At 37.4% G+C, this 24534-nt stretch overlaps 3 protein-coding genes across 5 annotated transcripts; 1 reads left to right on the forward strand and 2 right to left on the reverse strand.

Moving 5' to 3' along the window:
• Positions 1 to 69: 69 nt before the first annotated feature.
• Positions 70 to 11757, reverse strand: ifrd2 (interferon-related developmental regulator 2). Of its 2 annotated transcripts, XM_084389568.1 has the most exons (13): positions 11323 to 11734; positions 9882 to 9941; positions 8004 to 8117; positions 7831 to 7912; positions 7605 to 7729; positions 6650 to 6807; positions 6498 to 6551; positions 6227 to 6405; positions 3012 to 3120; positions 2802 to 2936; positions 2502 to 2630; positions 1216 to 1308; positions 70 to 1008 (listed from the first exon to the last, which is right to left on the reverse strand). In XM_084389568.1, the coding sequence occupies exons 1-13, from the start codon at positions 11369 to 11371 to the stop codon at positions 928 to 930; spliced, it is 1368 nt and encodes a 455-aa protein (XP_084245694.1). In that variant the 5' UTR covers positions 11372 to 11734; the 3' UTR covers positions 70 to 927. The 2 variants fall into 2 exon arrangements, with proteins under 2 accessions (XP_084245694.1, XP_084245695.1); XM_084389569.1 differs by lacking the exon at positions 9882 to 9941 and having other exon boundaries at positions 11323 to 11757.
• Positions 11758 to 12269: 512 nt separating this feature from the next.
• Positions 12270 to 18509, reverse strand: amt (aminomethyltransferase). Its single transcript, XM_084390170.1, has 9 exons — positions 18372 to 18509; positions 17070 to 17237; positions 16763 to 16843; positions 15557 to 15688; positions 15274 to 15352; positions 14977 to 15122; positions 14294 to 14474; positions 14069 to 14224; positions 12270 to 13210 (listed from the first exon to the last, which is right to left on the reverse strand). Exons 1-9 carry the CDS (start codon positions 18480 to 18482, stop codon positions 13032 to 13034), a joined length of 1233 nt encoding a protein of 410 aa, XP_084246296.1. The 5' UTR covers positions 18483 to 18509; the 3' UTR covers positions 12270 to 13031.
• On the forward strand, positions 18090 to 24110 carry LOC311278977 (uncharacterized protein). 2 transcript variants are annotated; one of them, XM_084390172.1, is made up of 5 exons: positions 18090 to 19136; positions 19236 to 19298; positions 21401 to 21544; positions 21630 to 21833; positions 23375 to 24110. In XM_084390172.1, the coding sequence occupies exons 3-5, from the start codon at positions 21412 to 21414 to the stop codon at positions 23524 to 23526; spliced, it is 489 nt and encodes a 162-aa protein (XP_084246298.1). In that variant the 5' UTR covers positions 18090 to 19136; positions 19236 to 19298; positions 21401 to 21411; the 3' UTR covers positions 23527 to 24110. The 2 variants fall into 2 exon arrangements, with proteins under 2 accessions (XP_084246298.1, XP_084246299.1); XM_084390173.1 differs by having other exon boundaries at positions 18622 to 19298; positions 21404 to 21544.
• Positions 24111 to 24534: the final 424 nt, after the last annotated feature.

Below are 24534 nucleotides of genomic sequence, written 5' to 3' on the forward strand. Positions count from 1 at the left end.
TGGACTGTCAAGCACATTTTAATGATATACATTTGTAATCGGAGACCCAGGAAATTAAGTGAGATGCAATTTTACTGTATTTTTGTTTAATGAAAGCCATGTCTTACTACAACAAATACATTTGTCTGTCAAAAATACTTCCCACTCTGTGAAGGATAATTACATAATTTATTTCTCTTCAAAAGTCTGGCTGTTGCATACAGTACTTTCACTTAAAAAAAAGTCATGAAAAGGTAGCTTTATATTTAGAAATAAATTCAACCAACTGTTGGAAGCATGATCTATATAGGCAAAAATAAGCTTGGGGATAAGAATATTAATTTACTGTCACACTTGGAGCCAATAAAAATCACACTTTTTCAGCAGATGAGTATGATGTAATACAGATGATTTAGTGGCAGTGAGAAAGGTTTAACAAAACGGTCTACACTAACTCAGGAAACCTGCAGTCCAAGATGTATTTTCAATTGTTTGCATCATGAGATCATAGGTGCATCAGCATAGTCCGTTTATAAAATGCATACAGAAAAACTACAAAGAATTCATTTTTCTTGGCCTCTTTCTTTGTTGCAGAACTGTAAAAAGTTTGTGAAAAGTGTTTATGATAAAAATATTTTTTTTCCCAAAAACTCTTGAGGTGGTAAAACAGGTTAACAGAAAAGCTTAATACAGCCTCACAAAATGTTGTTACAAAGATACAATAGTTCATGTTTTGTTTAATTGCAGGATTCCTAGCAATCACACATTGTGATGTTAAATAAAAACAACACCGCATACACACACCCGGCCTTTCGCACTCGCACACAGGCAGTCAGTCGCACGCACATTTTGTCAAGTGTCTGGCTTGGCAGTATGTCAAACTATAATTCAAGTGAGCCGAGGGGATTTTAAGGATGTAGTGTTTCTCTCTCTTTGTCGCCTTCATCCTCACATCACATCGGCACGTTTGTCCCTCACTTTGTTCCTCAATTTAGTCCGAGCTTTGAACGCAGCAGAGTTAAACAGATGCTGTGAGGAGACAAGCCAAAAGTTACATGAATATGCATAAAAAAATGTAATTTAAAATAAAGGGTGCTGCTTTTATTTGCATGAATTGTCTTGACAGACAGTTCCCAAAATTAGCTCAATCTGACTGCAAACTAAGACTTTTTATGATGTCAAGTGTCACAGTATGTGTGATTTATTACATTAATAAATGAAAAGACGAGAGATTACCCTCTCTGTGCGGGAGATCCTGCTGGCTTTAACAGATGCATCCAGGATGAGAGGAGGTCCAAGTCCAAAAATATCCCTCAGCAAAGGATTAAACTATACAAACAGATACAAAAATTCTTTATAATATACACTTTATATCAGTGGTCCTCTACCACAGGCCCTGGGGCACACTACGGAAGCTCAGCAAACTTTAAAGGGGGCCTCAAGATGACTTAAATTAATTTTAAATCAAGACAAAACAAGCATTAAAATAAGATATATATACACATACATACATACACAATGTATGCATCTCAGTGTTGGGCAAGTTACTCTAAAAAACTAATGAATTAACAATGAATTAGATTACTTAATTAGATTACTGTACTAATTACTCCCTCTAAAAAGTATTGTATATACTAATTACTTTCTAAATCCCTTATAAACCTCGACCAGGTGAACCGTACAAGAATTGCCATGAAACGGCTGTTTTAATTTATTCAAATAAAAAATTGAAAATTGAATAAATTATTCTTGAAATGACCAAAACATTTTAGGGGATCATGTTACATCAAAATACATTTTAACATGTAATTAATTACTTAGTAATGTAAATTACACCCAACACTGTGTATGGAAATGAAAGGTAAATTAATAAAATCTTAAAAAGCCATATGTATTTTATAAAGAATTCACATTTTGTAAGTTAAGCCAAGCTCTAAAATGTTAAATCCTAAGAATCCTTGTCCAGTGAAACACAAACAACTGGAAAAGTCATGTAAAATCAATCGTTAAAAAGAGGGGGATCTCTGCTTTTCTGGAATTCTTAAACTTGCCAATTTTAATTATTATTTTAATTATTTTGCAGGGGCCTTCAAATATTATTCTAGACAATGGGGGACATTAGAGTCAAAACTGTTAAGAACTGCTGTAAGAGAGCACTATAAAACAATGATTTTCTCATGTTTTTTGTGTGTATAGATTAAAAGATCAAACTTGGATTTTAAGAAACCATTTAAGATCATTTAAATAAATATGAATTGGAATAAAATCTAGATTTTTCTCCAGTACTACATAGTGTTATGTATGCCTTTCCTGTAGCTCAAACAGTAAAGGTGTTGGCGCTTGCAACGCCAAGGTCATGGGTTCGATTCCCAGGGAAAGCAAGAACTGATAAGAATGTAAATGTGTAACTTGAAATGCAATGTAAGTCGCTTTGGATAAAAGCATCTGCCAAATGCATTTATAAAAAAAAAAAAAAAAAAAAAAAAGTATGCCAACAGTGAGTTGCAATTGTTCCTCCTCACTTGTAGGTGATGTCTGACTCCAGACTCGAGCACCTCCTTAAAGGCATCATAAATCCTGCGGCGCATCCAGCCATCAATGTAGATGGCCTCAATCCCAAACTGGATCTTCTCCTCTGTGAAATCTTCATTCTAAAAAATGGAAGGGTATGATTGGTCTGGTGTATGTACATTTTTAAACCATAATCATCTATGACAGTCCTGGATCAACCCGGATAATTAGCACAGTATGCAATGTAGCTATAAAATATCTGAATGTAATTAACTGACGTTATTTAAAAATAAAAAAAACATCAGTTTCACCTCAATGTAGTGCAGCACCTCTCTGAAGATTGAGCGCTGTTTCCTGCGGTCGTTTTTAGCACGATGTTTGTTTCCATCAGTCGCTAGACTCTTTAGACTGTCACACAATGCATCGCAGTCCTCATACTCGAACTCCTGAGGCACAACACACATTATGTACGCTGCCATCATCCTGACACTCAAACCTATTCAACACTACACAATACACACCTGATCAATGTCACGGCCCAGTTCATACAGCAGAGCGATGGTCTCTCCCACAGCAATCCTGAAGTTCACCTCACTGCTTTCTAAACACGCATGCAGACGTGGCAAGTGGCTGAAATACGGACAAAGAGAAAGATTATATTACAGACAAATTGGACTATCTGTACTCTTATCTGGGTGAATAAAAAGCCATGTGACAACACCCAGATAAAGCATTACATAAACATTGGATATTTAAGCCCGTCTAGATCGGCCGATTCGGCCCAATGTCGGCATCCGATAGAATGGGTGAAGGTGTCTGCGTGTTACTGTCTTTCCGCGTGGCAAAGTAATTTAATTCACTTTTGAGCATTTATCCGACTCCATTTTATATCTGACTCCATTTTATCACAATCTTGAATTTATGTTAGATTGCCAATTGGTTATTGGTCAATTATATAATAGTTTAGCAATACATTTGATTGTTCTGTTTAACTCTTTAATTTATATTTTACTCGTTCATTAGGAATCTATGTCGCACCGAGAGTCTCGCGCCGGCCGTATTTATACGCGGATCTCACGATCACAAACTCGCCAGTCACGCTTGCTATTGTTAAAAAGTACCCATGCAGCCCCCTACAGTCACCCATATAACTTAGTTAAAGCCCATACAATAACCAGAGGTTATGACTAGTACATTAAGATAATGCTGCTTTAACGCTTGCTATTACCTTAATAGTATTTTTAACTAGTCCCCTATTTGCGACTGCATAATAACTTAAAGTCAAGCAGTTAGTCAGGAATCTAGAATCCCATCAGATGTGCCTCACGCTCTATCTGAACTGGGATCTAGTACGTACTTAACCCTGAACGCAGATTTGCAGAAACATAAGACTTCACTAAATCTACTTGAGAAAATTATTTCAGAGTAATTCGGAATAAAATCAAATGTAACAATTTATTATGTAAGGTAAATCTATCATGTCAATTTCATAATCAGTGTAAAGATAATAAATACAAAACATCAAATGCTCTGGAATAAAGAGAGAAGATGCAACCTGATATTATAAAATACATGATGCGGAATGCCGGCATACACTCCGAATCACAGGCTAATTTGAGTTACAAATCACCCAGAGCCTCTTGTTGCATTTCTTTATAACATTTGCTAACAATGGGAATTTGCATTTAGAGTTTACAGCTTTTGGGAGCAGAATGCTATTTGCCTGGAAGACACACCCTACTCTGTGTGCAAGTTATCTCTAAACTCTTAAGAACTGATTATCTTTTGGTTTAATTCTTTGGGAAAGAGACATTTGTACCAGTCGCACTGAGACATTTCAAATGATACCAAACATGTATAATACTGTATGATAATTTTTCACATTAAACCATATAGATTTTTGGGTGAATTTTGGTGATCTCAGCATGAAAGAGAAGGAGTGGGGGAAGAGGGAAAGAGATGTATTCTGAGGTGAGACTTGCGTCTCAAATGGAGATGCTAACTTCACAAGAGAGAGTTCAAATGTTAATTTCCTTTGTTTTCTCAGAGAGTTGCCCTGTCTTCCAGTTCTTCTACAGATACATTATCATAACGCGTTTAATATTACTTCAGCTTAGATTTTAGACCTGCTTTGGATTGTGGCTTTGTAAAAAAACACTATCCCGTCTCACAATTACTATTATCCTTTCAGCCAGAGCAACAGAGGGAGTGTAGAGTAACACATACTCTTACTATCAAAAGTGCAGAGATAGATTTATGTTTACAAACATAGTATCCTCTGTTCTCTTTCAAAGCTTTCAAACTGGCGGCGTTTGTCAAGTTACGATCGATTGGCTTGGTCACCTGCATTTACAGAATCCGACTCGGCCTCAAACCGATATGGTAAAACTGACGACATTAACCGTCTTTATAATTGCTTTGGAAGCTGAAGCTTAACATTTGTTGGTGTAACACTTCTGAAAAGCGTTCGAGGTGTTCGGCCAATCACAATGCACTGGGTCAGCTGGCCAATCAGAGCACACTACTCTTTTCGGAAGCGTTAAGAAAGAGGTAGGCTTACTCTCACGTGACGTTGCAGTTATTCACAATCAAAAAAGTTTTTTATTTGCATTGCCTTGCTGGTGAAATTTTTTATTCACACACTGTTCTGACATGCGCTTTTTACATCCGAAGTGCGCACACACTAAAAGCCTGTCAAACAGCATGTGAGTACTAAACTAAGTTATCTTTCGCATCTTATTGCGCTTAAACTGTCAAATACGCACAAGGTTTACATAAACAGCCATTATGTCTTTAGTGAACAAATAGTTGGGATGCATGTCTATATATTACAGTGTATCTTAAATATTGTGTATCTTAAAGTGACAGCAGCCTAAAGGACCCGATGTACTTCAAGCGAAATCGAAGAACAAACTACTGTGACGTCATTTCGAACAAAATCAGGCCAAAGCGAACTTCTTTTGGAGTTCATGTTGGTAGTTCGAAACAGCTTGCCAAAGCAAACTTTCTGGAAAAGTCCGCTACAGCTGGTAAACACCTTTATACTATCATTGGGCAGTGGCAATTACATAATAGGTAGGTGTGCACGGAGGCTCCGCCTTCTTTCATGTGGAAATCTTTTCTTGTTTATTTAATAAATTAATAAATCGGGCCTTAATAAATCTGCTGCCGCTTGTCATTAATGTTAATCAAACAACAATAGACTAAAATAATAAAAAACAAAAAAACAAAAAAAAAACAACTTTACAAAATAACTTCAGTAGCTTTAATAAGAATCACTGTTTATGTAATTTATACAGTGAAGTCTATGTAGCGTTTTATTTTTACATTTGTTTATTCAATTTCTTGTATCCTACTGTTAAATACACCTACTGTGAAAAAAAGCACTGTTTATTTCATTTGTATATTATATTGTATTTGTAATGTGCATCTTTGTTCTTGTTTTTAATAACAAAGATAAAATAATGAAAATAGATTTTAATCTTCGCCCACCCCTACTTTGGCCTAAATGGTTTTATATTTTGTTACCTTGTAAGACAATATTTTTAAAACAGGGAAATTAGTCGGATGTTCTGCTCAGTCACTAGCAAAATAGTAAAACCAAAATGAAAAAATCATGATAAAATCATGAATAGTGATTGTCCTGAAAAAAAATCATATCATATGATATTTTTGCCCCCGGTATTAAGTTTGTAGAGTTTGTACACAGATTGTATGTCTTGCATGTCAAACTCACTGGTTTAGAATGGTGTCGATGCGTGATGCAGGGCAGAGGGTGCAGAGCAGAGCCCAAGCCTGTAGGGCGGCGCTGTGGAGCGCAGGGGTCCCAGCTTTGACAGAGGGCAGAGTGCCATCACCCAGGGGATATGCAGCCACAAACACGCTCTCCAAATGTCCAAGAGATTTTATCAGGTCCTGAAAAACACAGGTGGAAAAAGACAGATGACACTTCCACAAAGATGCAAATCTATAAATATTAATATGCTTTTTACAAGATCTGACCGTACCTCTGGATCGTCTGAGGCAGACACATAGCAGCAAATACCTAGAGCTCGAGCGCACTGACAAAAGATAGATATATAGTTAAACAATCACATTTTAAAAGTCAATGTAATAGATCTAATAAGAGTTTATGGACATATTTAGAGGCATCACTCACACTCTGTCGCGCTGAAAGGCTGGCACAGCTGTCGATCAGGATGGAGCTGAGGATGGGGCGGAGCATCTTAAAGCCCTCCTCACCTTCGACTCCACCCCCGAGCTGCCCACACAAGAGAGCGCCCACTGTTGCAGCAGCCGCCTGCTCCTCTCCTCCACCTAGAGGGAATGAGACTTTACTCAGTAAGTCAACCCAGTTCATTTTCCAAGTAGGAGAAACAACAGATACATGTCCATGTGCAGCTTGGGATTTCTCTCCACATAAATAATCACACATTGCAGGCATCAGTACAACAAAAGCTTCTACAGCAGAGATTAAACCAGGGACTGCGGACCAAAGTTGGCCAGTGATGGCCTTTGATTTGGCCCGCTATAGGGTGTGTGAGTGTTGGGGGGGGGGGGGGGGGGGGGTTATTATTATTATTATTAATAATAATAATAATAATAAAAAGTATATAAAAAATGTAACACGGTATACTTTTGGCACACTGTCCTCAATCGATTTAGATTTTTGGCCCTTTGTATATATTAAAATTACAGTGGTTATAACTTTCTGATATCTTTAGAGTGTAAGAGCAAGAAGAATGGTTTATCTTTCTTGTTTTATCAAAGAGATCAAAACGCATGTTTTGTTGTTTTTTGCCTATCTTAATGATTATTTTTAATTATGTTTTTAATTATATAAATAGTTTATTTTTGGTGAATAAGTACAAGCAGCACTGTCAACAGGACAAATACATAAAAATAATGTACAGTTACAGTGCTTGTACTTAAATTCTTACAATCACGTTTTATTAATTCACAAAAGATAAACAAGTATTTATGTAACAATAAAATGAATAATTAAAAACAATGAAAGTCAATGAGTTTTGATCTAATGAAACATACATTAACAAACATATATAAAATCAAAAAAAAAAAAAAAAAAAAGAAAGAAAATCAGTCCTAATTCCAACCTTTCCTCAAGCTCCTCTCCAGACAGTCACTAATGGTGAAACGTCTCTCTAACAGGAATTCGTACAGGACTCTGGAGGAAAACGCCAAGCGCAGACTTTCTAATCCAGCCAGACGGGTCTTGGCACTGAGAAACATATAAAACAACAGAGTGAAACAGCTGCAGAGCTTACATGCTTTTCAGTAACTGTGTGATTGCAGATGTGTTGTATTTTAGCGTATTGATACCTTTTGTCCATCAGATTGTCGATGCATTGCTTCAGTTTGTCTTCCGTTTCTTCCTGAGCAGTTTGTTCATCTACCGCCTCACCTGCACAGAGAGTCAGTGTGTGGATGTGCTAGGGACAATACATATTTGCGATAAAGTTTGTGCATTTATGCAACTGTAATTGTGCATGTACCTGTGCCCTCTTCTACAACAGATGCGCTCTCACTGGCGCTGCTGCAGTGACTGAGAACATCAGACGCTAAATCATCATCACTCACACCAGACTCGCCTCTCACCCCATTCCTCCCTGAAACAGAGAGAGACAAGAATAAGAAAGAGATACACATTGAACATTAGTTTAGTGGTTTAAATAAATAAAAGCGGGAACACAGAAGGGAATGATCATAGGTTAGGGGAATAGGCCTAGATGGGTCAGTCAGAGTGATCATGCATGTTTCAAGTTTCAACTGTCCACAAAGTTCATGTACCCAACCCTATGTACAATGATTCACTTCAGTGCTCAGATAAAACAAACACGCATGTAGGATCGCAAAACCAATCCGTGCCCTTTTGTTTTAATAATCTAGTGTACCATTGACTTTGAATTGAACTTTTGACAAAGTGTGAACAGTCTGACTATATAGGAAACCAATAGAAAAACCCACCTTTTTCACTCACATATACACTCCTCAGCAACCCTAAACCACATCCAAGAAACAGAGCTCTGACTGAGGCCAAAGTTCAATGTGGCATCTCTCAAACACACATATAAGTCACACACAATGGCCTAACTATTTTTCCCAGAGATACCAGCAGCAGACCTTTAGTACATAACATGGAAGTGTCAATGTCATGATTAAAAATGACCTAAAATGGAGTGAAGAAAACCATGCATCAATAATCCAGTCCTCGGAGACTAAAGCAATCACTGTCTCTTCACTGATCCACTCTGCATCAAGAATCTACTGAATCAGGCTAATCTCTGGTCCATACAGTTCATACTCTTGAAAAGATTCAATATTGAAACTATTATTTATCTGCCTTTTATACTACTTCACTAGATATTGTCTAAAATGATATAGTTAGATTGATTTAATCATGATTTATCTAGACAAGTCTGATTTCCTTGGGAGGATTTTAGTGAAACTATTCCTCATTTGTAAGCTGGTCTGCTTAATGTACATAATACTGTTCAAAAGTTTGGGGTCGGTAAGATTTTCCTAATGTTTTTTTTAATGAAGACTCTCTTATGTCTCTAGTCTGGCCACAGTAAAAGAAATCTCTCATCAATATCAATGTGACAGCAGAATAGACTTTGAAATGGTAGTGCATACTAACTGCTGTACTAATACATGCATCAGCATAACAAGACATCAGATCAGCAGGAATGAGATGGGAAGCAGCAGTGCAATTCAGGATGGATGGATGCCATGTGGAGGAGCAGTCCAGAATGGTTGGGAATTGGTGGAAAACATATCTGAGACAATCCACAACAGTCTCAGACTTTGCAAAATCAAAATGTGGATAGAAACAGTTAGTCCAAATATTTTGACTTGAGTTCCAGAACTTTCCAGAAGCTTCATCACGTAGTGGAGCTGTGTAGCCCTGGGGGTCCTTTGGTACACACTGAAAAAGTGCAAATGACTACTTTTGGTAATCATCCCAGTTTCTTTATGATTGGAAGAACAGTCGAATCGCATGAAATATTAGCTTATTACAGAAGAAGCTAATTGGTGAGAAAATAGCCCCTGAACCAGATAAATGATTTCCAGTAAAATAGGAGATAAAGGAACACATTTCTGGCTTGGTACCAATAAAAAAGTAGTTGACCTTTACTGATGTGGCTGTACAATAGACCAAAAAATGTTGGGAAACACTGATCTATAGGTATGCTTTCACAAGGAAGCAGAAGTGATATATGCTTGTGGGGAATGTCGGTTCTCAAGTCATGAAAGACATTAGAGAAATGAGAGAAGATGTAAACAAATACAAATGAATGGACACTGACATGCTGCTCAAACATTAATGGGGTGAGAGGCATGAGGTCACAATCAAGATCAGGTCACGCTACCTGGACGTGACAGGACAGTTTTTGACAACTGCAGCTGAAGCACTTCCTGTCGAAGTGAGCCTGCTCACAGTGAACAGGAGGAAGAGACAGATTAAAATACTCACAGATCTTATCTGAGATCAGTTTGACATTTCAACTTTAACTGTAGGACAAAGCCAGCCAACACAGAAAAGTAACTATTGCAGTAGCCTCAAATGACTTCCCTAATCTTTCAAATTTACAGCCATGCTGAAAAGCACCTCTAATGGTGTGCTTGTCTCCCAATCTGGTCATGGTTTTGGTTCATTTTTCAGCTGATTAGGATGGGAATTCACTTTTTCCACCAGCTATCTACAAACAACAATCTTAAAGCAGCTGTAAAATCCGCCTGAAACCAGCGAAGACCAGCAAACCATCGTAGATTTGTTTGTTTAACCTGTTTTGATTACAGTCACACAGAAATTTAATCAAGTGATTTGACAACCTTCAAACAAAACCCCTCAGCATTCGCCGCAGTGAATTCTGTCACGAGTAAGACCCGTTTTTGTCATGCCTGCATTTACCGGGTGACGAGAAAAATGCAGGCGGTACACACGCACGAGTCGTGCTGACGCTGCACGTGACGCTGCTCTGCGCGTGAACTTAACAGAAAACTGTCGTTCGAGACGATCGGTTCAATGTTTAATCAAACATTTCTGTAATACACCTCGCGTGAGTGGTCCTGGAAGGCCCGGTTTTCGTGGCTCCTTAACACTTGGGCTAAATATACCCGAGCCGGCATGAGCTTCACCTGTCATGCTGCAGACTGAATAACCCTGACAGTCAATCACTCTGCTTATATCCTTACTGCTGAGATAAAGGGCAAACACAGTTTTCCAAACAGTCATAGTTAAACATTTAGATTATCATTTAATAATTGTATTTAGTTTATTTATAGGCCTAATTCAAGTTTTTAGTAGGCTGGTTCTTGAAATGAAGCTCAGCTGTAAAAGGTGCTGAAATGGTTACAGCCACATCAGCAAGACTAAATCAAAGCTATGTGGGGAACGTAACGTAATGCCTGAAAATGTAAATGAATATGCATCATTATTTCAATAGTTTGGCTTAAAATCGGAAAGGAAAGAGAGAGAAAAATAAGTTTCCAGCTGGTCAATGTCACCAAACCAAGCATGGCTAGTACATCTTACCCTATTTTAAAATGTTACATTATTTTCTTGTTTTAACATAAATCACAATTTAGTGAGTTCACAATTTAAAAACAAACAAAAAAACAATGGTGTAGGAACAATAGCTGCTAATTCAAGAGAGATTGAAGACGACTCTTTACAGTTTATGCAAGTGTACAATGATGTTTTAAAGATATTAAAAAATATATATAAATATTATATTGCTTAGAGATATTTTGCCGTGTGATTGTGTTTATATTGCCTATGACAGGAGAAAGTGTTACAGATAAACTCACCCTTACTCGAACTGTTCCCACCGCGTTTCCCCTTTTTGCTTCGTGGCATACTGACAGCCGCTCCAAACACCAAATGACACAGATTATAGAGAACAACACACAGTACACAGTAATCTGTATATAAACAATCCCAGCCGAGAAATCCTGTCCAGAGTATCAAAATACTGTGATCTGTGCAGTTTGGCCCCACGTTTCAGGCACCACAATGTAAGATGCGCCTCGCACCCAAATCAAAATAATACTAATAATTCTATCTTAGTTTTAGTATATATTATCTATGATTGTCCCCGGGTAACCGATATCTAATACCAGGTTGTGATGGTAAATGTTTTTGGAAATGTTTGGGACGGAGTATCGTGCACGTTGCTGCTTCAGATTCCACCATCTTCCCTTCGGTAACGCTCGCACACCCGGCACGCTCCTCCTCTACGGAGCACACAGCAGCTGGGCATTATGGGTAATGTAGTTCGCTGTAGGAATTCCGACTGACTTAATTCTGTGACAGAGGTAAAATTGAGAACTACATTTCCCATAATGATCAGCCATTTAGAAATGTTTGGATTTGCACAGTCTGCTGAAAAGTTACAGCTTTATAAACTTTTTCTGCTTGAAAACAATAAGGACGCTATTTAGAACTGTCAGTATACCCTGACATTTATGGTTTTATGTCGCTAGTAATTCTCATAGAATGAGACGGTGGTACACGTCACCGGTGTACAACATCGGCCATTAAAATTCATTCACTCTTTAACAAGTTAATTATTCACAATATCAATACCCACTTTTTTCTGTTTATTAATTTACTTACTAACCAACTAAAATTACTCATCGTAAAACGTTACATACTTTACACCCAGTTACTTTATAATAGTCAAAGTCATTGTCTGCAAATAACTCAAATCTAATATATTATATTATATTATTATATTTTTTATATATTTTATTTTAAATCACAGCCCACAGTACAAACAGTATTATCACTGTATTACTATATTACCAATCAGGTAAAGGTTTATAAAATTATATAAAATAAAATTTTATTATTTAATCACATCCCAAAAAGAAACAAATGTTCTTTCAGACATAAAGGTTTCACAGTGATGTGGTCTGAAGTTAAAAGATGATGACATTAATTATTACTACAGCATAATAAACTATACCTGATAAATTAGGCACTTTTCTAATATTACAGTATATATCTCATTCAGACTAATATTATTAATAATCTTACTGTCTATCATAGAACTATGACACTAAAGAAGTACACTGGCATAAAATGAACCAGATGTGTAGAAAACTTTTTAAATGAATCTTACAGAGTTCTCTTTAAAAAAGAAAAAAAAATCACCTTCCCACTCTCTTACATTTTAAGTGCTCTATGTTAGACACACACACTAACAGCAAGTGGTCCTATCCCACACCCAGAAAGTCCATTTGATTTGAATTCCTAGTGAAGTGGCCATAATGTTGTGCAATTATTACAAAATGTTCTGGAATCCAATTTACTTAAAATAGCACAAAAGTAAATTGTGTGTTTAAAGTTTGCATTAGTGTTTGCATCATGGAATGCTCAATGTTGATGTGTGTCTCAGGCTTTACATAATCTCTAATGTTGGTTTCCATTCCAGTGGTAATCCAGTGCTAAATACTTCCAGACAGATCTACGACAGACCCTCTCTTAAACGCAGACGGGTTTATGATCAGTAGGTCTACTGGCCCATGTAGTACTTGGTGGGCACGAACGGCATCTTGCTGACCACTGCTGGCACTGCTTTTTTCCTCACTTCCACCTGGATTGATGTGCCCACTTTACTGAAGCCAGCTTCCACATAGCCCATGGCAACGTTTTGCTTGAGGCAGGGGGAGGGGCATCCACTGGTGACCTCACCTAAAATAAAGTGGGCGGGAAATAACATCATATGGGTTTGGAAAGACATGAGGGTGAGTAAATAATGATTTTGAAGTATTCTTTTAAAGTACCCCATTATGCTATTTTAAAGGTTCCTAATTTAGGTCTGCTACAATAGGTTTACATGCAAAGGTCAAAAAACACTTTCATTTTCTCATAATATACATTGCAGCATCACCTCTTTTCTCACAGTGTCTGAAACGGTTTGATAAAGGATTCGGTCTCTTTAAACCCCTCCTTTCCGTGAGCCTACTCTGCTTTGATTGGTATGATGGCCCAGTCTGTTATGATTGGTCTACCATTTACAGCCAATGCCGAAAAACAAAAACAAAACATTACTATATCAGAATTCAGCACTTACATAGTGATACAAACGCAGTAATAATGGTGTCATCTATACTATATTAATTCAAGCCCGAGTCCTCATCCTTTGGAAGTGTGTGCAAAGTGAATTTACTCTCGCAGTACAGAAAAGAGCATCTTCTCAACATGTCGACAACATGAACCAAACTCTTCCAAGCCTCAGCTACAACTACAGTGCATGATGGCGGGTCGAATTAGACATTGTTTGCGGGCAGCTAATGAAGACCTGGCACTATGCAAATTTGTTACAAACCTACGTAGTTTCATGCAGAAAGTATGACTAAATTCTAAACTTGTTTCAGGCAATTCAGAATCAGTTCTTTCTTTTGGGAGACAATAACTATCGTGCACTTTGATCTTTGAAACTTTGCAGACCTTTTACATTCACAAACATCTAAATTACACAATGCATGAAAGGTAATATCTGAAAAAGCATAATAGTGGTGGCACTTTAAACACAAATGCATTTGTTACCTATAACCCTCCCATCGGTTGACAGGATGGGTGTGTGTTGTCTGACAGGTGGTCCAGTGGAGATCAGTCCCACTCTCTTTCTCTGAGTCTTTGCCTTTATTTGTGGAACAATAATGTCAGCACCAGGGAAATCTAGTTCCTGTCGACGGCGCTTACCTTAACACAAACCAATAGATTAACACCCAATACACTTTCATGAGTCTGAAAATAAAAGTCTTGACGCACCTATAGTCCAGACAAGACTTGCTTCCACAGGTGTGGTGGTCTCATCAATGTCATTGCCATAGAGACAAAGTCCTGCCTCCAGCCTGAGACTATCTCTGGCACCGAGACCAGCGAGTTTCACCTCACTATTGGCTAACAGCTTTTCAGTCAGCGAGACAACGTCTCCAGGTGGTACTGATATCTGAATAAATCATGTGAACAGACAAGAAATTAAACTTTACATGCAAGCAACAAAGATAAACCAAACCCTGCCAAAAAGTGTTTAAAACTAGCTACTTATTTATATTAGATAATATTTTTTATCAGATCTAATAGTTCCTATATTGGAAAAACAAAATATGAGATTTGAGCCTCTAATTACTTATAATAGTCATGTTTCTGAAAAAAAAAAAAGTATCTCTCTCACCAAGATTGCATTTCTTTGGTCAAAAATACAGTAAAACAGTTATATTGTAAAATGTTATTACAATTTAAAAGAACTGTTTCTATGATCCTTCAGAAAACACAATCCTCCAGAAAAGAGTAGAAAATTCTGATTTGGTGCTCAAGTAACATTTCTTATTATTATCAATGTTGAAAACAGTTGTGCTGCTTAATATTTTTGTGGAAACAGTGATATATAAATCTTAATAGTAAATAATATCAGGATAGTTGTCATACAATCAGATGGAGATCACACACACCTCAACTCCATCCTCCCCTGTATATCCGCAGCGTGTGACCCTGCAGCCCTGGATGCCAAACACTGTGGTCAAAACACTGGTCATAAAGGTCAGCTTCCTGAGGTCATCACCCACACCTTTCTGCAAAACCTGGGCCATTGATGGGCCTGAGTACACATGAATAAATATACAATCAATCAAATGCCAGAAAATGTACATAATATATTTAAAACACACACACACCAATGTATTCTAAAGGAATAAAGCAGGAATGTGGACAGTATTACCATGCAGGTATATCACAGACCCACAACTTACCCTGCAGAGCAATGAGACTTTCTTCCATGAACTCCAAATCTACATCATAACCTGCTGATTTAAACTCCTGCAGTCTGGCCTACAAACAAACACAAACTTTCGAGCAAAAAACACATGCGCACAAATAAACATAACTACTCATAAATAAACATTAAACTACATTACTACATTAAAGAATCAGATTCATACACAATAGTATTTCATTATTTTTTCACAGTCATTATTACAAATATTTAAATGCCATGATCAACCAATCACAATCAAATGATGAACTTTTACTGGCCTGCATATGAGCAGAGTCTTTGTCTGCACAGCCAGCATTGGAGACAACATACAGGTACTCCTGATCTGTCTTGGTCACAATCAGATCATCCATGATTCCTCCTTTAGTGTTTGTGAAGAGGGAGAGAGTGCCCTAGGGAGAAAATATATATTTTTTGGATGACTAAGCAATTTTTTTATTATTTAAAGCTGGCGTCTTTTCTTCTCAATTAAGATGTATATCTAAATGAAACGGATTCTCGAACATGTAGGGCAGAACTTGACTTGACTTGACCGTTGGGAATTGATTGCATGGTTGTGGTTTGCTATTGATGCAATGTCATGTGAGTGATAAGTAGGAAATAAGGAAGTAAGGAATATATTGAAGGGAATACAATACGTCAATATGTTGATGTCTAGAGAGAATACATATATTTTCAGTTTGAAAATACAACTTCCAACAGATATCCATTACTTTTCAATTCATTTTACAAAAAAAGTAGCTTGAATACCTCTGCTCTCAACTACTAGAATACGGACATAATACGGACATCTTCTGATCACACTGCAAAAAAAAAAGTGATGTTCTTCCACAGTGTTTTTGTCTTGTTTTCCAGTACAATTGACTAAAGATTCTTAAATTAAGATGCAATTACTGGAGATACAAAAAGTCTTGTTTTCTGTGAAACTGATCAAAATGAAGTGAGTTTACGCTTAAAACAAAAACTTAATTCTTAAAACTTAATTAGAAAAATCAACTTAATTCAAAGGGAAGTTTTTATAATAAAGCATAATGCACTTCATTTTGTTCTTCATTTTACATTTGCATCTTAAGTATATAAGATGTTTAGATATTTGTATTGGAAAACAGGACAAAAATACTGATGAAGATATTACATTTCTTTGCAATGCATGCAAAATGTAATGCCATAACTTTTTTCATTAAGTCTTTCTGTTCTGATTTTAGACCTTTTTAAGGCCTTAATTTGTGTAAGGGAAAATTAAGACTTTTTAAGACCTTTTTGAGACCCACAGAAAGAAGGAGGAGGAGGGGAAGTTATTTTGATTAAAGATTTCAATGGCACGTTCATCTGAAAAAATAATGATGTGCACAGATAATTCATTTATAATATACTGCAATAATATTCCATAAAAAAACAAGGATTATCCATTTTGATTCCATGGTGACTAAATTTGCGGTTATTACCACTCTGTGTGTGCATCATACCTGGTTGTCTTTTAGTTCAGCAATGTCTCCAACAATCAAAGACTCTATAAACTTCACTCTGTCTCTACCATAGACTTTAGTCTGAGGAGAAAGCAACAAATCAGACACATTCAGACGCACTTCACACTACTACCTCATAATACAAAATATCCAATATTGTCAGGAATATTGGCACTTTAAACTGATGGTATTTTCATATCACACAATTTTTTACTCTATTAAAATCAGCATTGGGTAAAAAAAAAAAATTTAAAAAAATTCCTACATACACCAACAAAGGCAGTACTTTGAATGTCTACACACTGACCTGCAGCATGTGACTGACATCGAAGATGGAGCAGTGCTGGCGTGTGTGCATGTGTGAGTTAATGTGACTGTCTTTGTATTGCACAGGCATACTCCATCCCGCAAACTCCACCATCTTACCACCCTGAGCCCTGTGGAAATCATATAGCGGGGTCTTCTTGGGTGCCACCTAGATACAGAGAAAAAGCAGCACAAATAAATCATGTGGGATAAAGACAGTTAATATTTATTTAATAATAATAACAACCTTTAATTTCCACGGAATCTTATATGTTGTCCAGCATGGGTTTAATAAATAAATTCCACAATGAATAAGATCATGTGCGTGATACTAAATCAGCTTATGGTGTGGTACTGTGACCTTTGACCTCAAGGACTGGCTCCTGCCTATGTGTCCAGCCACTCACCACACATTAGGCCACATTAGCTATTTACAGTTTACGAAACCAGTCCAAAGTCAACTAACAAGTCTGAACGAGACTAGGACACTATATCTGATCTACCGAGAGAGTGTGTGTTTGAGACTTTATCTTTATTACTTTAGGTGTCACACACTGTTAAGAAGTTCAAGAGAATTCAGTGTCCCGGGACACTATTACCAGTTAAAATATTTTAATATTAATCATTGCAATTAGTACATGTACTTTTCATAAGATCATATTATTTGAGATACTAAAGGGTATACAGAGATACTAATATGTGGTTTAATTAATCTGTCACGCCATGGGATCATTGGAAATGACCTAGCAAAGGCAGAAAGAATAGCAGAGCAGAGCATGACCTAATATATAATTTTTTGGGTTTTTTTTACTTTAAACAGTTCATGTATATCTGTCATACAAAAAAAAACTCAAACTGCGCTACTCATTGTCTGCGTTTGATGACGTTACAGGGTGTTCCGTACGAAATAAAATATTGCCAACTGAAGTGAACTTCTACAAAGAGAGCAGAGAGAGTGAGTGAGAGAGCAGTGAACACTCCGCAGGGACCCTATTTGAATAAGGGTGCATCAGTGTGTTTCAGTGATTCAGAGTGAAAGCCGCGAGGACCCTGAACGGATGGACGCTCTCGTGCTCTTAATTAGCGCAGCAGCTCGAGCGGACACTGGCAGCAGATGCGTGTTCCTCGCGCATGAACGACTAAACTAAAGCAATAGATTCAAAATAAGAATTACACTGAAATGAAATGCCCCATGCAAACTTCCCCATTATACATCTTTAGTCTTTTTTCACGGTTTTGCAAAGACTTTGGTTTATTTTAAGTAGTTAACAGATGATTTTGACGATCCAAGTACCGTGCATACCTCTGTGGAAGCTTGTCTGTCCTGCCGCCCCTTTCCCCCCAACCCGACAGTCCGCGTGGTTTCCCTTGAAAGTCGGTTACAGAGTCCGTTTGCTAAAGCCCGAGCAAGCATGTTGTGTTTTGTTTAGTTTCACACCAGTTCTTCAAAAGCCCAGCGCAGGCAACACGACCTCACTGTCAGCTCGTTTGAACTCGAATCACTCTCGTAATTCTGCTTTCACTGCAAAACAAGGAGCGTGCCGTATACATTCAGAGAATCCTGGGAAATGTAGGCTAGAATACCTGATGTGCACGTGCGGTTGAGAAATTCCCACAGCTCATAAGAATATGGCGCATAACATAAGAAATATAATATTAGAGGTGACAAAGAGGTGGCTCTTATAAACAAACAAACATATGGCAACATACAATTATTTTATCTATGAATCTGTGACGCTCGATGTGAATCTTAACTCGTTCTGCTAGCTATAGCAAACCAATTCGCTAGTTTGTGAAACACAATCATTTAGCCTATATATGTTGTAGTTTTTATTCTACCCCGATACTAATTGAAGAATATATAGTGGATATAAGAATTCCTAAGCTGCATATAAAACTCTCTCTAACGCTATAATGTCAAAGTTTTAATGCCTGGATCACAAAATGTACACAGTCTGCATGTTAGGCTACTGAATGATTATTTGGCCCCAAATCTATAAATAACCTCTCTTCTCGTCCATGAGACTGTAGCTATTTTTGGTCTGGGGATTTTGAGCTGTGTTTAGGGGTAGGTGCCAGGCGGTCGAGACGGGCACAGAACGTTCAGACCGTATGAGAAGAAGACCATCCAAATCACAGCGGCATTCTCTACCTTTCTTTTCTTTAGTGTTTGTCCACAACGCAACCACGCAACAGGCGTCCACTGGCGTTTGATGAAGCCAGTCTGAGGGTAAGTTTTATTTTTTACAGTCTATGGTTTACACACGCACAGGCATCGAGAAATTTGTATATATAGAGACTGTCTATATGTTTACTGTCTTTATCTGAGGTGTAGGCTATATGGGTTGAAAAGACTAGAGATTTTGAGTGGCAGTGTGAACAGTATCAAACAAACAAATGTCCCTGTTTGTTCAATAGGAGCATTTCACTGCTGTTTCCAGGCTTTGAAAACGTACAACACAAGTAACACAGGATTTTAGTCATGCATCAAAGTTGGCAAAATGTTTGAGATAAATAAGGCTGTTAAAAAGAAACAGCACTATTGCATCACATAGGTTAATGCGGCATATTTAACATCAATAAAGCTGCACTTAACTGTAAAACTATATGGCATTACAGTTAATTTTGTGTTCATTCATCATGGGGTTGGAGTTATTAACACATCTAAATGTCTCCTGCTCTTTATTTGTTAGGAAGAATAGTTCACCCAAACATTACAATACTGGCATCATTTATTCACTCTCATGTTGTTCCAAGCCTGTATGTGTTTCTTTCTTCTGTTGAAGACAAAATAAGATATATTGACGAATGTTGGTAACCAGGCAGTTGACGGTATAGCCATAGCCACTTCCATAGTAGGAAAATATACCATGGAAGTCATGGCTACCATCAACTGTCTGGTTACCAATATTCTTCAAAAAAAATCTTCTTTTGTGTTTATCAGAAGAAAGAAACGCATACAGTTTTGGAACAACTTGAGGGTGAGTATAACATTTTTGGTAGAGATGCACCGATTACAATTTTCTGGGCCGATTCCGATTTCCAATTTTTCATTAAGTTTGACCTGCCGATACCGATTTTAGCCGATTCCGATTTCATTTTTTCTAACCACTTTACAGCACACACAAATATTTATTTTATATCTTCTCTGTAATAGAACATTTTACAATTTGCATAGTACATATTTTTTTGAACAGATAAACGCTATAAAATAGAACTATAGAAATTACTCCAGGTGTGGGTAATTCACACACAAGTGCAGTGTTATGGAAGAACCATTTCCTTTTCACATTCAATATCCAATAATTTTTAGATATATGTATTTAGCAAACTAAACATCTTTATGAAAACAGGGAATGGCAATAAAATAATATATAAATAAAAAATTAAATAAATATAGCCTTGCAGTATAAAGATATTTCTCAAAGCACACACTCACAGGCCTATTGCAATCATTTGTATAAACTGAATAATAAAACAAGTTTAAATGGGTACATTTTATACAAATATTAGTCTTCATTTCCTTTTCTGACATAGCCTACTCCAGTTCTTGTTAAAACACGCAAATTCTTTTTTTGTGAAACCCTATTTAGGCTATTTTGTCCATCAAAAGTGTGCTTTCCCTTTAATTGAGCGTGAGCAGAAATAGACTCGGCGGCGAAACACGCGCTTCACTGCTCGCGACGCTCCTGCTTGACGCTCACGCGCTGCTCCTGCTCCCATTGTGAATGCACTCATTGATTAACATGCATGGCGAAAAAAAATACGCGTTTGCGGTCTGAACGGACGTAATTCACGAGATTTCCTACATGTGTGTTCCGTCTGCACGTGTGATGCTGATTTTGCGCGATGTTAATGCGGCGCCCGAGTGCATTTGACCGGCATAAAATCGGCATTTGTCAGACTGACCGGCCGGTCGCCGGTCACGGCCGATCACGTGAAAATCGGCCAATTCCGGTCAACAGCCGATCAATCGGTGCATCTCTAATTTTTGGGTGAACTATCCCTTTAATGGAAACACAAAAGGAGAAAATCTGAAGACTGTTTTCCTTGCTCTATCCCATGAAATTCCTATTACTGTTATCAGCTTACTGGAACACTTCAATTTCTCACATGATGAAGTTCACATAGGCCTATGACAAAGCTATATAAACCTATGGTGCTACTGTGTCTGTAGCCAGTCCCCATTAAATGTATTTGCGGGCGATATTTAATGGAGGAAAGCAAGTCATGAAGGTTTGGAATGGCAGGGTAAATGATGACCGAATATATATTTTTTTAATTCATGTTTTTGAATATTTAAATCAGGTTTGCATTCTGTCTCTTTCTCAGTAGTGGGAGTGATGATGAAGTCCACTTCTTCTCCTCCTCCTGCATTTGTTCGTGTCAGCGAGCGAGACCTGACAGAGATTGAGCTCCATTCGGTCGATTCCATCAATGACCTGCACCGCACACACTCTGAACAGCACAGCAAAGGTATTTCATCGTGTAAGAGACTGTATGTATGACTTTAAAATCCTTGTTGGTTTCGATACAACTCAAACCTACCTCTCACTGGCAGGTGTTCAGCCACCCCGTCCACCACCTCCTTCCTCCAACGGGAACCTCCAGATGCAAGATCGGGCAGTTGTCTATCAAACTGGTCAACCAGCCTGTATGAGCCGACTGAATGACGTTTGCACTTCCACTAGACGACACTATTTCTTAGCATGTGCAGCCATCATTGCGTTCCTCCTCATTCTCATTCTTATCTTCAGTTTTTTAGGTGAGAATATCTGTTTGTTTAAGCTAATTAATGTGTTTTAAGGCTAAAATGTAAAAAAAAAAAAGAAAAGAAAAGTTTTGGCTTCAAAATAAGCTCCATTTACAGCTTTTGTGGAACAATGTTGACTTATACAGAGTCCCTAAGGGGACACAATGATGGAAAAAAAATACATGAAATAGGAGGAAAAATTATATTTCAATGCTTTTGCGTTCTCCCGAGAAACTTTGTTGAGCTGCTAAAGGGACATGGTGATGGGGAAAAAAATATGATGGTAGAAAAAATGATGTCAGTGCTTTTGCGTTCTCTCTCTAATGTTTTGCATTCCCCCGAGGAACATTGCATTCACTCGCAAAATGTTTGCGTTCCCCCGATAAACTTTGAGTTCATAAGTTTTGCGAAGGAACGCAAAGGTTTGCGAACTAATGCAAAGTTTCTTGGAGGAACACAACATTTTTTGGAGCGACACAAAGTTTCTTGTTGTTAAAGGGTTAATTCACCCAAAAATGAAAATTACCCCATGACTTACTCACCCTCAAGCCATCCTAGATGTACATGACATTCTTCTTTCAGACGAATACAATCGGATATATAAAAAAATGTCCTGGCTCTTCCACACTTTATAATGGCAGTGATCGGCTATATATTTTTATAAGTCCATCAAAGTGCATCCATCCATGATAAAAGTGCTCCACACAGCTCAGGGGGGTTAATAAAAGCCTTCTGAAGTGAAGCGATGCATTCTTGTATGAAAAATATCCATATTTACTAAATATCGACTAAACTAGCTTCCGGCAGATGGCCATACGCATCGATTTACGGTGGAAGAGTAACCCTTGGTCTGATGCATGACGAACGCTGAAGCGCAGAGGATAGAGCAAAACAAAACACCAGTCACGAATTAGAAGTCTAAAATGACAAGTTTTAAAGAGAAATGTCGGAGGAGTTTGAGTTTGTTGCCCAGCCCTGTTTGTTTGAACCGCGAGAGGCATCAAAGCTTACGCTACTCCTACATCCTACGTCATACATGCGTCACGAGTTACTCTTGTGGCGCACGTCGACTTGTGTAGTATGCATGTGGTCGTCTGCCGGAAGCTAGTTATTTTAGTCGATAAAGTTTTAAATATGGATATTTTTCTTACACGAACGCATCGCTTCACTTCAGTAGGCCTTTATTAACCCCCCAGAGATGCGTGGAGCACTTTTATCATGGATGGATGCACTTTGATGGACTTCAAAACAGAAACAACTATTCATTGCCATTATAAAGCTTGGAAGAGCCAGGACATTGTATTCATCTGAAAGAAGAATGTCATATACATCTAAGGATGGCTTGAGGGTGAGTAAATTACGCATGGGGTAATTTTCATTTTTGGGTGAACTTGCCCTTTAAATTTTCAAAATTACTTTCTGTGCTAATCCTCATTCTACGGATGCTGTGGACAGAGCTTTTTGAATACATTGAACCCGGAACATTAATTTAGATGGCCTGCTAAATTGTTATTTCACCAATTAACATCTGTTTTCTTTTACTAACCCTCAAGTCCTGCAGAGCAGTGCTCTCCACACACTTCTTGAGATGGTGAAACAGAAACAGGAAACAGCTGAAGAAATCTCCCAACTCTTACAACAGCTGCAGCAGAGCAGAGACCATAAGAACATATCACTCGACAGCAGAAACACTTCTGCAATGTGACAACGCTGAGGGAAGAGCACTGTTTATGAGTCTGCTAATGATCCAGAACTTTACGTCAATGTGTGTTTCTCTGTCTTCTGTTACTCTGGTGTGGAATCCATTAGTCAATTATCTTGCTCAAAAACATTCACTTACCCTGTTTGTGGAGTGTGAACAGACAATGTAGTGATTTAAGTGTCGTTGTTTTTTACCAGTATTGTTTTGTACACGTGTTGGCAACTTGCTACATTAGTTTCACTACAGAAAATAATACAAAACCACACTAGGAAATTTGGAAAGAATATGTCAAATATATTTTAATTAGGTGATATCACTGTAAACAAACATATTAGATTGTGACATAAATCATGCTTGATCAATAATGTTTTGAATGAGCAAGAACATTCACTACGGTGAGCTTTTGTGGGTGCTTTTGAGAGCACAATGACTGTAAATAATTATATAGACCATGATGGTCTATTTATGAGAAAAAAAGAATTTTAAAAGAATTAAAGAGTTTAAAAAAAAAATTCTACATGACATGGATCTTACATTTTGTTGAGTTTTTGAAGCACTTTAAAGTTGACATGAAATCAAAATTGACTTTACTATTAATTATGTCCCTGGTCTTTTTGTTTATCATTTATTTCTGCTTTTAAAATGACTTTCTTTCTCTGCTTATGTCACTCAGGCCATGGGGTTAGAGTACAACAGTCAGGCTCCAGAAGTAAAAACCCCATTTGTTTTCCCCATAAGAGAATGATAACTTATAAAACTTTAAAGACAGGCCTACTGTGAGCTATGAGTTTGTTAATGTGCTCTGTGTAAAAAAAGGAAAAAAATTGCTGCCTTAAATTTTTAAGTGCAATCAACTTAGATGTATAAGTCATTTCAACTTAAATTACATTAAACTGGCTTAAAAATTATTTGAATTTTATAACTTATTTTATAAGTTAAAGTAATGTAAAAACATTGTTGTCATGACTTACTGATCACTTTTTTTTTTTTTTTACAGTTTGGTATGTTTTT

Source organism: Rutilus rutilus (assembly GCF_951802725.1).
Source record: "Rutilus rutilus genome assembly, chromosome: 19".
NCBI classification, from domain to species: domain Eukaryota; kingdom Metazoa; phylum Chordata; class Actinopteri; order Cypriniformes; family Leuciscidae; genus Rutilus; species Rutilus rutilus.